At 48.0% G+C, this 18,905-nt stretch overlaps 1 protein-coding gene across 1 annotated transcript in view; it reads right to left on the reverse strand.

Annotated features, from left to right (window-relative positions):
• Positions 1-18,905, reverse strand: part of tex264a (testis expressed 264, ER-phagy receptor a) — a 57,062-nt gene that overhangs the window by 33,633 nt on the left and 4,524 nt on the right. Inside the window, exon 2 of the mRNA XM_062473020.1 lies at positions 7,035-7,256. Coding sequence (XP_062329004.1) covers positions 7,035-7,256 — 222 coding nt within the window. The remainder of the gene's footprint in view (positions 1-7,034; positions 7,257-18,905) is intronic.

Genomic DNA, 18,905 nt, shown 5'->3' on the forward strand with positions numbered 1-18,905 from the left:
TCTCTCACACACACGAGACACAATCCCTGAACCGAGGTCTACAGAGCATCTCCAAACCTAGACAGCAAACACCAGGGCCAGTCAATAGCCTATCCAGCCCAAACATAGGGCTCCCTCGTGGGGCTGCCGCTGTGAGTGACAGCCTGTCCCTGGTCCTCTCGGCCCATTACTCTGGCCGGCAACAGCTACCAGGCTCGGCCAATGAGCACTTGATAAACGTGTGACAGGGCTGAACCTGTGGCCGGGTGGGCTTAAGTGCTTGACACAGCCGGCCAATCACAGTGCTCACTGATATGAATCGTGGGAAGTGACACGTGGAGAGAAGGAAGTGGAGCTGGTGAGATGAGTGAGGTGTGAGGAGAGAGAGAGGGGAGAGAGAGAGAGAGAGAGAGAGAGAGAGAGAGAGAGAGAGAGAGAGAGAGAGAGAGAGAGAGAGAGAGAGAGAGAGAGAGAGAGAGAGAGAGAGAGAGAGAGAGAGAGAGAGAGAGAGAGAGAGAGAGAGAGAGGGAGAGAGGGAGAGAGAGGAGAGCGAGAGCGAGAGGGAGGGAGAGGGAGGGAGAGAGAGAGGGAGAGGGAGAGAGGGAGAGAGAGACGCAAAACAACACCCACACAAAAACACTGCACCAATCTAAATAAGGTCTGCTTGATTAGGGGTTGCTGGAACGAGTGATTTCCGCCTGTTCTCTTTCCTAGAACCAACTCCCCTGTGTCCCTGGTCATCAGGGTACGAGGAGGACCCCCCTGGGGAGCATGATTACACAGCACCCCCACCCTGGGACTGGACCATCACAGCACCCCCACCCTGGGACTGGACCATCACAGCACCCCCACCCTGGGACTGGACCATCACAGCACCCCCACCCTGGGACTGGACCATCACAGCACCCCCACCCTGGGACTGGACCATCACAGCACCCCCACCCTGGGACTGGACCATCACAGCACCCCCACCCTGGGACTGGACCATCACAGCACCCCCACCCTGGGACTGGACCATCACAGCACCCCCACCCTGGGACTGGACCATCACAGCACCCCCACCCTGGGACTGGACCATCACAGCACCCCCACCCTGGGACTGGACCATCACAGCACCCCCACCCTGGGACTGGACCATCACAGCACCCCCACCCTGGGACTGGACCATCACAGCACCCCCATCCTGGGACTGGACCATCACAGCACCCCCACCCTGGGACTGGACCATCACAGCACCCCCACCCTGGGACTGGACCATCACAGCACCCCCACCCTGGGACTGGACCATCACAGCACCCCCACCCTGGGACTGGACCATCACAGTGTGTGTGCAAACACGCACACACGTGTGTGCAAACACGCACACACACACGGCATGTCAGATTCCTACAAACCTGACTAATCCACTCTTGGTAGCAAATAGCTCTTATGTTGTAGGAACGATAGCATCACACAGTGACAGAGAGACCGAGTCTTTCTTTGTAGATCACAAGATCAAACACTAACCCTGGAACCAGAGAGAGGGGGGGGGGGGGAGTGACAGGGAGAAAGAGAGGGAGATACAAATAGAGAGAGGGGGAGAGAGACAAACAGAGGGGACATAGAAAGGGAGGGGGAGAGATGTGCAAATGGAGAATAAAGATGGGAAAGGCATTGAGTGTTTGCACACCTCTCAGAGATACCCCTGCATGACATGCTGTTTGATGTTATTTCAACAAAACACATTTCCTGTTGTCCTCATCCCGATGCAAGCACATCAGATTCAGTAGGGCCAATCGGCAACACCGTGTGTGTGTGTGTATGTTTCTCTCACACAGACAGTAATAGACTGTAGGATATGCTTGAGCCCTTGTCGTCTGAGACATATTTGTGTCTGCAGCCTGCAGAGCTACGCCGGGGTGTTTCTGCAGAGCTACGCTGGGGTGTTGTGTCTCTTTAAAAGGTCATGAACTTCTGCTTCAAAGGCCAACATGTTCTTGCCCACTTAGCCGGATGTAATAACCAGACATCAAGTCGATGGAGCTCACTGAGGTGTCTGCTGAGGGCTGGACACTCACTCACTCACTCACTCACTCACACACACACACACACACACACACACACACACGCGTGCGGACACTCACACAGACAGACAGACACACACACACGGACAGTATAGATCCTGGTGTGTGTGTGTTCCTAACACACTAAGCCTATGTGTCTGGTGCGGCTGTTGAGGCTGGTGTCGGCTCTGCCTTCAAGGGGTTCATGCAGCCTGGTGGTGACAGGATGACCTCCACGTGCACCCAGGACCCTCACACCACCCGCCTGCCCAGCACAGAGCACTCTCCCTGGGCCTGCTCTCTCCCACGGCCCCCTCCTCCACCCTCCACAGCCCTGACCAGGGGCTCTCTTAGCAGCAAGGAGGGGGGGGGGGGGGGGAGGAGGATCACAGACAGATCGACTGCAGTATGTGAGCCATGAGATCAGAATGACAGGTTAACCCTAACCCAGGTTAGCCCTAACCCAGGTTAACCCAAACCCAGGTTAACCCCAACCCAGGTTAACCCCAACAAAGGTTAACCCCAACAAAGGTTATCCCTAACCCAGGTTAACCCAAACCCAGGTTAACCCTAACCCAGGTTAACCCCAACCCAGGTTAACCCCAACCCAGGTTAACCCCAACCCAGGTTAACACCAACCCATGTTAGCCCTAACCCAGGTTAACCCAAACCCAGGTTAACCCTAACCCAGGATGGCCCTAACCCAGGTTAGCCCTAACCCAGGTTAACCCTAAACCAGGTTAACCCAAACCCAGGTTAACCCAAACCCAGGTTAACCCAACCTGCTTTACAAAGACGAAACCAAGTCTATGTTCAGCGTGAGCCTCCATCCTATCGTAGCTGCTTCCTGGTTTGATCGTAGCTGTTTTCTCTACATAGATAGAGAGAGATAGAGAAATGAAGGAAGAGACAGAGAGAGGAGAGCGTGGGCGTGTGGTAACAGGGAAAGGATGTTCATCCTTGACAACAGAGTCTGATCTACAAGAGATGCAGAAAACAAGTGTTTGGTGAGGACTCGTCTGAAAGGTTAACATGATTTGGGTCAAATCCAAAATGTTTGGACTGACTCAACTCCCCCTCTGATGGGCTTAGACACTAACAGCATCTGCACAGAAGCCACAGTGTGTGTACATGTGTGTGTGAGTATGTGTGTGTGTGTGTGTGTGTGTGTGTGTGTGTGCGTGCGTTAGATCTATTCATGTGGCTCGGCCAGTGTTGGTCTCCCAGGGCGATGCGGCACGCCTGCATGCGACTACATTCAAAGCGATATCTCCATGGCAACCCTGTGCTGGCGTTTGAGAGAAGAGGGTGGTGCTGACTGGGTCAGAGGAAGATGTGACCCACGCACTGGAGTTACACACACACACCATGCAAATAACAATGACACATCAGGCAACACACACACACACATCACATCAAACACACACACGCATCAAGCAAAACACACATTACAAACAACACCCACAAATCACAAAAAACACACATATCACAAACAACACACATACACAACTACATAAAACCCACACAACATACAAACCACACGCACACAACATACAAAACACACACACACACACACAAGCTGCTGTGGGAGGAGGGTTAGGAGACGGCAGGGTGTGTCACAGGATGCTGCATCTACAACAGCCTGGCCCTCCCTCCTACGGTTCACAGGTTCAAATCCAGGGAGCTGTCGCTGCACCCTGGCTGGGCTGTGATGTGGATCCTGACCTCAGCTGAAGCCCGAGGTGTTACCCTAGCATCAGGGTGGCCGTGCCCCCCATCCCCCCCTTAGAGGTGCCACTGCCGACAGGCTGCTTTGAGAGTTTTGATGAGGAGAAAAGTGAACCAATAAGTTTCTAATTCTGCACGACTACAGCTTTCAAAAAGTTTTCTCTCTGCACACAATGGGATTTTACTCGAAGGTCAAATTAAATTATTTCACAGTGTACTGCAATTATGATAAAGATGCTTGGAGTGTCCTTATCCATTGGTGAATAACAGCCCTGAGCTCTCAGCATAATTAAGGGATTATTATTATTATTGTTGAAATGATGCATTGTCACTGAGTGCAGTGTGTTTACCAAGCATGGCAGAGACAGAAACCGGAATGACCCTCACAACCAATCACGACGGCCTCTCTGAGACCACATGGCCCTCAGTGAACCAATCAGAATCTATGGGAGTTGGGACTCAGGTCCACTCTCTCCTGTGTGTGTGTGTGCCCGTCTGTGTGTGTGTGCGTGTGCCCGTGTGTTTGTGTGTGTGTGTGTGCGGGTCTATGGGCCTGTGTGCGCGCGTGTGTGATTGTAAAGATATTTTCTTCCCTGTGCCCGCGGGTAAAACTGTTATATATGAATGCAAAGAAGTGTCCTCTTTGACTGCTGTGTTGATTGACAGGTGAATATGGAGGAGGAGACTTCAGGATGTCTGTGACAGACAGGAGTCACCGGAGACAAGGAGAGAATGACCTAATGACAGCACATTAGGTTGTCACTAATTGTCCTACCATCACCAAAATGGCTCCTGTCAAGAGTCTGAGAATGTTTCACAACAATCGCACACACACACACAATCGCACATGATGGAATTAGACACGACATGTGCGTTCTTCAGCTGCATTAGTAAACGGACCGGAGTTCTGTGTGTCTCCTCACCCTTCTACCTGAGGGAGCTACTTAGAAGATGTGTGTGTGTGTGTGTATGTGTGTACATGTATGTATGTGTGTGTGTGTGTGTGTGGTGGGGGGGTGTTGAATGAGTCAGCCCCCGAAAATAACACCGGCAGTGATTGTTGTTCATTCCTTAGGTCTTGAAAAGGTGCATTAAGACAGATCAGTCTGAGCTGAAATCCCCTGGACCTCTGTGAGCCTGTTTACTCCCCTCATCTTCCCTCCGCTCTCCTCCTAGTCTGTTCCTCCACTCGGATCCACCCCACCACACACACGCACGCACGCACGCACACACACACACACACACACACACACACACACACACACCCTGTGACAGCCTGACCAAGCTACATCCATTTCTAATCACTAAATTGCTTTCTAAATTCTTGAATCTTTGTACATTTAGTCATTTAGCAAACACTTTGATCCAAAGTAAGTGTGTGTGTGTGTGTGCAGGGATGAGAGAAATGAGCAAATAGGATAGTGTGCACTGATGAGCTAACACAGCCAGCATAAGCTAGACTAGCTTAGTAGTAGAGTAAAAGGAGCAAGCAGAGCGATAAGGATAGCAATAACTGTATCAAAGACCTTCCTCTATTCACTGAACTCCTCCTCTGGATGTTCTAACTGCATGCATCCTCTGTGGACTGAGAGCTGGCCATGGTTGTGTTCGGCTGAAGACTGGAGTTGCTTGAGAGCTTCGACTGCCACAACTAAGTATCAGTTGTTTCCACGCCTCGTGGTGTGACCTCGATGTATGGACCAAGATGTAGGTTTCTCACAAGGCTCTAATAAGATGATGGCTGGCTCACTCTGTCTCTCCCTCTCTCTCTCTCCCTCCCCCTATCCTTCTCATTATTACTGGGAGAGAAAGAGTAGCTGAGAAGAAAACCACTTTGTAACATGTTTTCCCTGTAATTGATTTATCAACGTTATTAATTTGTCACTGAACTTGACCTATTTAGTACATATTAATACACAGTGCAGTTTACCCCAGTTTCTCCCAACCATCACAGACAGAGAAACATTGCTGCGTTCCTCTACATTATTCATTAGCCTGGCACTAACGTGGGTAGCGACACAGCCATGGCTCCCTGCTCCATCTCTCAGAGGTGGTCAGCTGGCTGGCTGACTGGCTGACTGGTTGGCTGGCTGGCTGCGGTGAGGGAGTCGGCCTCCTTAATGATCGGCTCCCGGGTCAACAGCCCTTCAGCTGACGACTTCTGACATCACAGCTCAGCGAGAGACGACATCACTGAAGCTGTCTGCATCGCTGACATCACCGCAATATGCACACACACACGACCGCGCGCACACGCGCGCACACACACAAGCATGAGCACATAACGCACATCCTCGAACGCACACACAAGCACACACAAATAAGCTACGCAACAAAGTGTGATGAGTGACTATCACTTGAGTGGCTCCATGTTTATTTAGGGAGATGGTACTGTGCTCTGTGCTCTGTGCTCTGTGCTCTGTGCTCTGTGCTCTGTGCTCTGTGCTCTGTGCTCTGTGCTCTGTGCTCTGTGCTCTGTGCTCTGTGCTCTGTGCTCTGTGCTCTGTGCTCTGTGCTCTGTGCTCTGTGCTCTGTGCTCTGTGCTCTGTGCAGTGTGTATATTCAAACCAACACAAGCTTTCCTGTGATAGTCTGTCTCACCGTCAGACAATCGTTTGCACGTACACAAACACTCGCAAAATTATGCAGAAATGCTTTAAGAAACACACAACAATGACAAACACACAGGGCCCCTCACAAAGATGAACACACACACACAGGCACATGCACCAACACACACACACACACACGCGCACGGACAAACGCACACTCACACTGAATATTAAGCATGCAGAGGGGTGGCCCAAGATGAATCCATGTGTGTAAATGTCATCAGTAAATGTCAATTGCTTTCTGGAGGCAACCCTGCAGACATAAGGCTCCAGCATATGGGCCCTGGACACTGGTCCACCATTTCCACCCACTTCATCTATTCTTAATCTGCCTTTAAAGAGCTTGTCTGCTCGTGGAAAGAATTCAACGACAGCAGAGGAAGGACTTGAGGAGGAGCAGGGGAGGAAGGTTGGAGAGTTAGCGGGACGTGGATGAATGTTGTCAGAGCAGGCAGGCTCACCGGTCCAGTGTGCGTACCACGTGGGCCCAAGCCTCACCACAGGGGCCTGGGTTCGAATCCGGCCCCGACAATTTCCTGCATGTCCTACACACCTCTCTCTCCCTTACGTTTCCCATCACTCTTCACTGTCGATACCCTAAAAAAAACATCATTCCAGCGAGGGTGGCGTTTTGCGAGGGTGGTGTTGCGAGGGTGGTGTTGTGGGGGCGTACCTGGACATAGCAGGAGAGCTCCGGGTACACCCTGAGGGGCCCCAGCAGGTGGGACAGGGGGGTGGTGCAGGGGAAGGAGGCAGTGACCGCGTGGGTGACCTCAGGCATGGAGAACACCTTGAAGCCAAACTTCTCGTACAGTTTCTGCAGCTCCTCATCCGGCTGCTCCTGGCCTTCGCTCAGGATGCTGCCGACCACGTAACGACACTTCTCAGCTGGCCTCTGAGAGAGGAGGAGGGAGAGAGAGGGAGATGAAGGAGGAGATGGATAGAGGGGGAGGAGTTGGGAGAGAGAGGGAGATGAAGGAGGAGGTGGAGAGAGGGGGAGGAGGAGGGAGAGAGAGGGAGATGAAGGAGATGGAGAGGGGGAGGAGGAGGGAGAGAAAGGGGGGAGGGGGAGATGAAGGAGGAGGAGGAGCGAGAGGAGGATAAGGAGAGAGGGGGTGGGAGGAAAGATGAGGAGAGGGAGAGGGAGGAGGAGGAAAGAGGAGGGCGAGTACGGGGGGAGGAGAGAGGAGGAGAGAGGGAAATGGAAACATTTTGAATTTATTGAAAGGACCCTTGAGGGGTTTCTATTGACACAAATACAACATTACATAACACCTACAGACAGCATTACAGAACACCTACAGACAGCATTACAGAACACCTACAGACAGCATTACAGAACACCTACAGACAGCATTACAGAACACCTACAGACAGCATTACAGAACATACATTACAGAACACCTACAGACAGCATTACAGAACACCTACAGACAGCATTACAGAACACCTACAGACAGCATTACAGAACACCTACAGACAGCATTACAGAACACCTACAGACAGCATTACAGAACACCTACAGACAGCATTACATAACATACATTACAGAACACCTACAGACAGCATTACATAACATACATTACAAATAGCAAATGCAGACTGCTATTGTTCAAGGAAAATAAGTAGAAAAGAAAATTCAGGTTAAAATACAGTTGTTTTTTCTGTTCATGTAAATCCATGTTGACGAGACACAGTCAGTCCACTGAGAGTGGAAAACTACGAGAGGACTGATAAAACCCATCAAACTTGTGCGTGCGTGTGCGTGCATACAAGCAGGCGTCCATCCGTGTGTGTGTTCTCTGTGCGTGCGTTGGTGTGACAATGTGTGCGTGGGGTAGATGAGACGGCGAGCTGTCAATCACACAAGGCTCAGTCTGTCTGCTGAGAGGAGGCAGATGTCAGGTCTGGGAGGAAGGGAGGGAGAGAAGGAGATGTGTCTGTGTGTGTGTGTGTGTGTGTGTGTGTGTGTGTGTGTGTGTGTGTGAGAGAGAGAAAGAGAGAGAGAGGCAGGCAGAAAGAGGGAGGGAGTGAGATGTGTAAGAGAGGGGTAGAGAGAGGGAGTGAGTGAGAGAGGTGACAGAGAGAGAGGCAGAAAGAGGGAGGTAGTGAGAGAGATGTGTGACGGAGAGAGGTGACAGAGAGAGCCAGAGAGGGAGTGAGTGAGAGATGTCGCACAGAGAGAGAGGGGTGACAGAGAGAGAGATGGAGGGATGCAGAGAGAGAGATGGAGGGATGCAGAAAGAGAGAGAGATGGAGGGATGCAGGGAGAGAGAGATGGAGGGATGCAGAGAGAGAGAGATGGAGGCATGCATAGAGAGAGATGGAGGGATGCAGAGAGAGAGATGGAGGGATGCAGAGAGAGAGAGATGGAGGGATGCAGAGAGAGAGATGGAGGGATGCAGAGAGAGATGGAGGGATGCAGAGAGATGGAGGGATGCAGAGAGAGAGATGGAGGGATGCAGAGAGAGAGATGTAGGGATGCAGAGAGAGAGATGGAGGGATGCAGAGAAAGATGGAGGGATGCAGAGAGAGAGATGGAGGGATGCAGAGAGAGAGATGGAGGGATGCAGAGAGAGATGGAGGGATGAAGAGAGAGAGATGGAGGGATGCAGAGAGAGAGAGATGGAGGGATGCATAGAGAGAGATGGAGGGATGCAGAGAGAGAGATGGAGGGATGCAGAGAGAGAGATGGAGGGATGCAGAGAGAGAGATGGAGGGATGCAGAGAGAGATGGAGGGATGCAGAGAGAGAGATGCAGAGAGACAGATGGAGGGATGCAGAGAGAGAGATGGAGGGATGCAGAGAGATGGAGGGATGCAGAGAGAGAGAGATGGAGGGATGCAGAGAGAGAGATGGAGGGATGCAGAGAGAGAGATGGAGGGATGCAGAGAGAGATGGAGGGATGCAGAGAGAGAGATGGAGGGATGCAGAGAGAGAGATGGAGGGATGCAGAGAGAGAGATGGAGGGATGCAGAGAGAGATGGAGGGATGCAGAGAGAGAGATGGAGGGATGCAGAGAGAGATGGAGGGATGCAGAGACAGATGGAGGGATGCAGAGAGAGAGATGGAGGGATGCAGAGAGAGATGGAGGGATGCAGAGAGATGGAGGGATGCAGAGAGAGAGATGGAGGGATGCAGAGAGAGAGAGATGGAGGGATGCATAGAGAGAGATGGAGGGATGCAGAGAGAGAGATGGAGGGATGCAGAGAGAGAGATGGAGGGATGCAGAGAGAGAGAGATGGAGGGATGCAGAGAGAGAGATGGAGGGATGCAGAGAGAGAGATGGAGGGATGCAGAGAGAGATGGAGGGATGCAGAGAGAGAGATGGAGGGATGCAGAGAGAGAGATGGAGGGATGCAGAGAGAGAGATGGAGGGATGCAGAGAGAGAGATGGAGGGATGCAGAGAGAGAGATGGAGGGATGCAGAGAGAGAGATGGAGGGATGCAGAGAGAGATGGAGGGATGCAGAGAGAGAGATGGAGGGATGCAGAGAGAGAGATGGAGGGATGCAGAGAGAGATGGAGGGATGCAGAGAGAGAGATGGAGGGATGCAGAGAGAGAGAGATGGAGGGATGCAGAGAGAGATGGAGGGATGCAGAGAGAGAGATGGAGGGATGCAGAGAGAGATGGAGGGATGCAGAGAGAGAGATGGAGGGATGCAGAGAGAGAGATGGAGGGATGCAGAGAGAGATGGAGGGATGCAGAGAGAGAGATGGAGGGATGCAGAGAGAGAGATGGAGGGATGCAGAGAGAGAGATGGAGGGATGCAGAGAGGGCTCAGCTCTATACTCTCTGAGACTGGCACACAGGAGGTCACAGATGGCATTCAGCCCTCATCCTCACCTCCTTAACACCCTCGCAACACATCGCCGCATTACCAGCGACTAGATTCCATTATTTCTTCCTCTCAGAAGGCCAGCATGATATTGTTAAACCATAAATAAAATCATGGGTGTACATTTGTAGGTACCCTTCGTAGGTACCCTTCGTCTAAAAACACCTGGTGCAAACGGTTGTTATATACAGAGATGGCAAAAGTACACACCATCCATCACTCAAGAAGAAGTACAGATAAGCCTACTCATGTTTAAAAAGATAATTTTTTAAGTTTAAGTACTGACTACACTAACCCTAACCCTCACTCAAGTTAAAATAAAGAAGTGTGGGCTCTGACATATACAAAAGTATTTTAGTAACCATTTGAACTTTTTTCCAAACGTCTTTTTGAAATAATAATTTAAACCCAGCAAAACATTTTTGGACAGTTTTTTTCCCAAAAATCTTTCAACCCTTCAAAAAAAATCTAACCCTTTAAAAAAATATATTTTTCAATCTCTCATAACCTTTTTTAATTATTATTTTTCAACCTTTCAAAACTAAAAAAAAAAGCAAATTTTGCTACCCTGTTACACTCGGTACCCTGGGTTACACTGGGTACCCTGGGGAAAAAACTATTCATAAATATTTTATCAACCTTTCAAAACTTAAATCAACTAGAGAGGGTACAATTTCTGGGGAAATTGTAGGGTGTGCTTGCTTGCTTCGGTTGCACAGGGGTCCGTTTTTGAATGACATTTTTACAACTGATATATCTGTATATTTTATATTAAAATGCATAGTTATTATTTATAAAGATTACATAGATTTAAAAGCATTTTTTTTGTGCTGCTCATTTACAACTGAAAATACGAGTGAAGTGTAGAATTAAATATGATGTCTTCTCATTTCCCCTGCAAGAGGCAGCCTCATAGCTGAATCAAAACGAATAAGTTTGGCAGACCGGTGTAAAAATTGACCTAATCTCTATGACTTAAACGTCCTTTTAAGTTTTCCCTTCTCGTGATATTTTCAGGCATTTAGCCTACTCATATTGCATTCATTCATTAATAAAGAACCCCCTTTGAAGATTATTCTACGACGTTACCGGCAGTAGAAGATGGAATCGCGATTCAAACAGTACCATCTGCTAACTGAAAATATGCCCCCAAAAACGTAAATAAGCTTGACATTTATTTAGTGGAAAATTGCTCATTCATAAAAAGCTCACTGGTAGCGATCATTGTCAGTAACAACGCAAAATGCGATATAGCCCTGTGTGGAGAAGCTGCCCCGGTAAATTGTACTACTACGATACAGTACTAGACTACTGCTGTGTTCGTCTCGGTAGCGATTGCGTTGGTTGAATTGGATTTAACGTTCCGTTGTACGGTTTAGGCTGAAATTAATTATTTTCATGAACAGATTGACAAAGTTTAGGCTGTGGCAATGAAGTTCAGGTTAGTAGTTAGATAGACTTTTGATTTAAGTAAGGGGAGTGCCGAACATGTTCTGTCGCCGTTTGACTTCCTACAGCTGTGTAGATGTTTTTGTAGTGTCTCGCGTAGGCTACAGCGTTGCAGTGATACACTGGATTGAAACCACAGGTAATGATAATTTCACTCACAAATCGTTTACTTGTAATCTAATGTCATAATAAATCCTACAACGAAAATGTATATGTGAGGAATGTTTATTTTAACGATTGAAAACAGATAACGCTACATCATAGACCACTGTAGTATGTGTTGCCCGGGCAACACAGGCTAATGTCATGATGCTAATACTTCAGTGAAATAGTAGACTACTGTTTCCTAAAGTAGATGTACTTCCTTAATAATATCAGCTTATACTGTACATTACACATCACAATTGTGTGTCATATCACAAAGTAAAATGAGTAAATAGTTATCACCCTGGCCTCTTTGCTTGTGGCGTTTCTGCAGCTGCCTTGCAGTAAAGCTATAGTTAGCCTAGCTATCCCCCAAGTTAACAGATGCGAAACGAATGTTCTGCCAAAGGTAGTCACGCGTGTTTTCGTGACGTTAGTGACGTAGTGACGTTAGTAACGTCAGTGACTGTGGCTAGCAAATTAGCCACCGTTAGCTTCACTTTTCGCCACAAAAACTTAACTTAAGCCCAAACCATGCAACGGAACGTAAATTCCAATACAAGCAACTCAATCGCTACCAAGACGAAACTTTTGACACCTACGTTGTCTATGTAGGCCAAATATTGACTGAGTTTTAGGGGGGCAAAAAGAAAAAAAAAATAATAATAATAATATATATGTGAGAGAACAAAGGTTGTGCTCTCGCCGAAGGCTTGAGCACACCCAATTAAATAGGAACTAGTCTGTGTAATTTACATAAGACATGTAGACAGGCTTTTTTTTTGTGTGGACGTGGATCATTTCTGGGATAGACGATTTTAGCTCCTGACACATTGAGCCAACAAGTTTAATACCGTGTTACACAGTATGTACTCCCTGGCTGTAAACCTGGACCAACAGACCACCATCTTATGGTGTTTGTTTCCAGAACAACCTACACTGGCCGGCCACAAGGATGGGGCTTTTGTCTTGTGTGGTAATTTATGATCCATTCATTGTAAGTTAAGACGTATCTCGGCCCTGTGCATTGCCTACCTACAGACAGGAAAGCAATAAAAGTGTAGGTCCGTCAACAAGGATTCTGGGTAATGGCTGCTTCCTGTCAACACTGGCAGGCTATGATAAGACATGGCTTCATCGATCTGGAGGAAGAAAGGAAGACCATAGGCCTCCCACGGTCTGGCTCCACAATCTAACCATCCCTCTCTCTCCCTCTCTCTCTCTCTCCCTCTCTCTCTCCCTCCATCTCTCTCCCTCCATCTCTCTCCCTCGCTCTCCCTCGCTCTCCCTCTCTCTCCCTCTCTCTCCCTCTCTCTCCCTCTCTCTCCCTCTCCCTCGCTCTCCCTCTCTCTCCGCTCATGGACATGAGCTTGTTACTCCAGCCGAGCGCGGGCTAACGATGCCATTCAGAGATCCAGCTATCACTCACAGCCTCACACTCCCACCCACACACACGGACAACAACACTAAATCTCATCTCTTCTTTCTTCCACCACTTCAGATAACACACTCCAGAGACTACTGGCAATTAGATGAGAGAGAGAGAAGAAGAGAGAGAGAGGGACAGAGAGAGAGTGAGTGTGTATTCCAGTGTGGGTAAGGTAGATTTGGTATAGTTTCGTCAAAAACAGTCTCTGCTTCCCACTGAAAACAGGCAGATGGACTCTATAAATGATGATCTTCAGAATGTGTCTCCAAGATGCAGACAAGCTTCACAGGCATACACACAGAAAGCAGAAGAGATTTGGCAGTGCCCACTGATTGGCCCAGGCAAAGCTCTCCACTCCCCTAATTGGAAGTAAGTTGTCGAATCGCTAGCAGGAGACAACACACGACACGGCTGTGTTCCACATCTCAGCCAAGAGAATCTTCGTTTCCCCTCGAGGGCAACAGCATTCTAAAAGGTGAAGCTATTATTTTGGTGGTCAACTTTTCATTACATTTCTTATCCTTGGTGCTTTGACTGGCTCTGTACACCCCGTGGCTGCAAGGCAGAACTGAAGTGTTGCAAACGCAGGTCTGAACAACAGGACATTCAATATGGCCGCCGCAAACTACAAGCCAACCATTCCCATCCCCACTCGGTTCCCCTAAACCAGGTTTCCAGACCTGTTGGGAAGAAAAGTAATTGCAAAGCAATTCTTTCCTCGGAATTGCAAGAGTCTGCTTGTTTTTTATTTTGTTTTTACACAAATCTCCCCCCAGACGATAAAAAGGTTGGTCTGCTGGAGGTAATTCTTTATTAGTTGATGTGTAATGAGGATTTACTCCCCTCATTCTTCTTTTATCTCTCATCCTTTGCCTTCCCTTCCTGGCTATGACTTGTTCTACAAAATTCATTGTTCTCAATATCAATCATTGCAGAGCAATAAGCAGTTTATGGACAGGTTGGGGTGATACACACTTGGTCTTCCTCTAAGCTACAGCCTTAGAGCAGAAAGCAAATATCATCACCAAGTGTGATTGTGTGTCGATAAAGACTGAATCCTCCACTTCGCTCGGAGATCTGAACCTCTGTATCTTTCTGCTCCAGCACAAACAGACATTTCATTTCATCAGAAGATTTTTTACTTTACTGGCGGTAAAGTTTAACCTGATGAGTCGTTGCCGGGGGACTTAGCGGGCAGCAGGGGAATTGGGAGCTGAAGCTGATTGGATGAATCCTAACATCGGGCCTGCCGTGAGTGCAGAAGCTCCTCAGTGAAGATGGGTTCCTTTCTAAAGCCTGGCACAGCATTCACCAATCGCAAAGAAAAAGCTATGAACTACAAAGAAATTAAAATAAAACATATGCGGCAGTTTGTTCTTTCTCAATCAGCAAGTGTAATCAAGAACAAACCGGACCTGAGAGAGTGATCCAGAAAATGGGTGTGTTGGCCACGTCCGCAACAAGAGCTTCCATCACAACTAGCCCCTTTATGATGTCACCAGCCCCTTTATGATGTCACCAGCCCCTTTATGATGTCACCAGCCCCTTTAAGATGTCACCAGCCCCTTTATGATGTCCTCAGCCTGGACAGCAGCTCAGAGGCTGTTGATCCTCTGGGATAGGAGGATTCGAGTCAATACGAGAGTCTGGCACTGCTGCAGGCTTCTGCTTGTCATCTTCACATCGATGTCTACAGCGGAGGAGGGAAAACCTCAGGCTCCACAGCTGCACACACTCAGGAAACAAAATGTGTCAGTGGTGGAGTTGAGTAAATAACCCCTAAACGCAAACCAAGAGAGAGATCCAGTTGGTTAGAGGCACAAATGGAAACCACAGTTGTCCAGAGTGACTCTGAACAACTTCTCTGTGTGGCGGCACAAAGATACTGTAAAAGACTGTGGCGCTAGAGGAGAGCGTCCGTTTCCTGAATTTGACTTAATTTTAATGCATTACTCATTAATTTCCATGAAGAAATGTATTTGTAGAGTGTGTTTGACTACCTCCACAGAGAGCTGTCGCAACAAACAGACCGTATGTGATGCGCTGTCATGAGAAGCCAGAGGAGCAAAACTATTTCCCGCCATTTTGAGGTGTCACTTCAGCGATGAAAGGCATCCTGTTGGTTGCTGCCGTTGTGAAACATGGCAGATTTGAGGCCATTAGCCCCCTAATGGGCGGAAGCAGCAGCAGCTTGACTCCTCCACACCTGAAACTGACACTAATAGAAGAGACTGTAGGTATGCTTACGTGTTTGGGGAAGAACTATTGTGCCAGTAAATGGGGCGTCAGGTGGCTGAGCGGTGAGGGAAGCGGGGCTAGTAATCTGAAGGTTGCCAGTTTGATTCCCGGCCGTGCCAAATGACGTTGTGTCCTTGGGCAAGGCACTTCACCCTACTTGCCTCGGGGAGAATGTCCCTGTACTTACTGTAAGTCGCTCTGGATAAGAGCGTCTGCTAAATGACTAAATGTAAATGTAAATAAAGAAAACATATAAAAAGAAAAAAGAGAAACAGTGGGGGAAACATTAAGGTAACGGTCGAAAATGAATTTGTATTTAATATCTGGCATATATGCAACAAAAGTCCACCACACATTTGCTCACCAGTAGCAGGGGTGCACGCAAGTTTGGTGTTAACATGGCAAGGTCACAATCCCTAATTCTCCCCACCCCCTCCCCCCCTCCTCCTCACTGTTAAAATGAAGTGATTTAGGGGTAGTCCACCCATGTGAATTTCGCTCATGGGACCGACAAAGAACAGCCAACCGTTTCAATTAGGAAGACATTCATTAACTGATACCAACTGATTCCAATAAGGCAGTCTCCACCAAGACTGCATTCCTGGGACAGGGTGAAGTCAGAGGTTAGTCTTTTCTCAGGACCTAAAACAACCATCAAAGGCCATGACACACATTAATCCATTTGGTATTTGAGGTTAAGAGCTAAAAATCTATTCATCTAAAAGAACAATTGCTATCTAACAATTAACTACACTTACCTCATCCTCTAGTCAACCAAAGGTAGCTTGCAAAAAACCTTGAATACTTAAGGAATATAATAAGGCTGTAAAGTACAGCCTATAAGCACTAAAGTGTTTATCATTACATTTTTCAGGTACGTTAACACATTTCATCCCTTTAAAGACAAACACGGTCGTTGTTTTTCAATTTGGCTACATCTGAAAATAATAAATCAAGATGTGCAATATAGTGTGCAATTTACAGTAACTATCATCCCTCAGTATGAGCAGTATGGCATACGATTCTTGAACAACAATATTTTAATATATTCTACACTGATTGACACTGTAACAATTGATTTGATGATGACCTTCCTCTCCCTCAGCCGTATTTGATGAGGCAGATCAGGATGCAACAAACAGCCAATCAAATGAAGAGCCGACAGCCTCCGTATGCTAAATGTGTGCAGTCTTATGGCCCGAGATAGTTTTCATGTAAAAAAAGAAAAGATGAACCCTAACAATATCAACCCCACAAGCTACCAGAACAAAACCACAAACGCCCAAAACCTCCTTGACTGGTGACACTCTGGCTTGTAGTGTGACAGATGTGTGCATAAAGCAGGTGACAGTCATTACAATTCTCAGTAATAATCCTAATCTTATTACTTATCTTATTGCTAATCCTTCTCCTCAACCCTTTTCTCTCTCTCGCTCTCCTCTACCCCTCTATCCTTCTCTCACTCTCCTACACCCCTCTACCCCTCTATCCTTCTCTCACTCTCCTACACCCCTCTACTCCTCTATCCTTCTCTCACTCTCCTACACCCCTCTATCCTTCTCTCACTCTCCTACACCCCTCTACCCCTCTATCCTTCTCTCACTCACTCTGTCTCCTCTATCATTATCTCTCTCTTCTGCCCCACTTTCCCTTTACCCCTCCATACTTCTCCTCCACTCTCTCTCCCTCCTCTGCCTCCTGTGTTCCGTCTCCTGAGTGCAGCCGACTGGCTCCCAGCTCCCTTCCCTGGTAATTACACACAGCCTCCTGGTGCTGTAGATCTGGACGTGTATAATTACTGGAGAGGATGTGCTGCTTGCTGGAAGCCGGAAAGTCTCTCTGTTTCTTTCCTCCTGCACCTCAACACTGGTGTGGAAACGGTAATCACTGGCCACCTGTGTGTTAAACCCTGCAGTGTTTAAGGCCAAAAATATCGAGCATGTGTAAGACCAAGATATGTTATTGCCTAAAAGTATTGAATCACTTATAGGCATGGGCGGAGCGGGTGGTGGCTTCTGGGGCTTGAGCCCTGAATGTTTCTCAAGAGCCTTGAATCTTTTAGGTTAAAACGTAAGTCCAAGGTAATGTTTATATTACATAAAGCTCCAAAAACGATTTGGCGCTAAAATGAATGCTAAAAATATTAGCTCGCAGTAACTGTGGAAATCCCTGTCCAACCTCACATCAAACCTAGACAAGGTCTGAGGTTTGGGCGAAGCCCCTAATGTTTACAACGTCTGGCTCCTCCCCTGCTTTAAGGACTGGCCAAATACAGTGTAACACTAAAGTGTTTAAAATGTAAATGCTCCCTCTCTTTCTGTGGCCTAGATTAAGAATTAATTCTTGATTGATAAAAACGAGGGTGGGCAGATCAATGGTATTGATCTTTTTTTTGTCTTTGTATTTGCATACAGTATGGCAGCCCGTATGGGAAACTAGGGGAGTGTGCATTTCCATTTCTTCCTAAAACTAAAATTGTATGCGTCTGGTAATGCAGTCCCTCTCTACTCTAAGGTACTGTGTGTTGACTCGTACAGAGTATCTTTTAAGAGCCGGCCAATTCACCCAGCGTTTGAGGAAAAGAAAAAAAAGAAACTCTTGCCAGAAGCCCTGCTTTCATGTTACCGTGGCATTGAAAGAGGCGTGTGCGCGACAGTGAAACGCAAATTTGACTGATAGTGTGGCGGAGCTCTGGTCTCTGATCTAGGATTCCTAAATCGGTGCGTTGCTAGCCTCAATAGGTGTATCAGATTTTTGCCAATTTACACTCCGCCTCAGCAAAGGCTGCCTTCGAGTCTCGCCTCAACACCACACTTCTCCGAACCGTCAGTCACAGCTAGCTCCTGCACCTGACAATCCACTTTCCTTGTTTGTGACAAGTTAACTAGTTAGGATAGGGTCGAAAGTGGAACCTCTTTGTGTGAAAAGGATGTGAGGAACCTGCTACAGACTGGGCATCTATTCAGCATCAGGTGCAACTGTGACCGTTAATCGCCCTACCTGCCTCCCATAGCCAAAGCTACCACTGTACGTTCTGTCCGGGCTAGTCGGCACACTCCAGGTACGGTACAGGTGTGCGGTAAGATCATCCTGGGCTATTCAGAATGGGGTTGCATACTGGTAAAGTTAACATTTTGAGTAATAATAAATTCCAGACAATATGTGACTGGGGTGGGGGGGGGGTGAAGTGATTGTACCAGGGTGGCTGTACCCTCCCTGACAGCGCCACTGCAAGAGGCCTGTTAACACGCCCTAGTCTGGATGCTAATTACATCACACAGCATTCCATCAATTACAACTGCACGCACACACACACAAACTAACACACACACACACACACACACACTGTGACTCACACACCAGTGCACTCAGGGGGGGAAACACACTGACAGGCATCATGCAGCCATCAAGCATGGACACCTGGACAGCCAGACCTACACACCTGG

Source organism: Osmerus eperlanus, chromosome 1 (genome assembly GCF_963692335.1).
Source record: "Osmerus eperlanus chromosome 1, fOsmEpe2.1, whole genome shotgun sequence".
Taxonomy (NCBI): Eukaryota; Metazoa; Chordata; class Actinopteri; order Osmeriformes; family Osmeridae; genus Osmerus; species Osmerus eperlanus.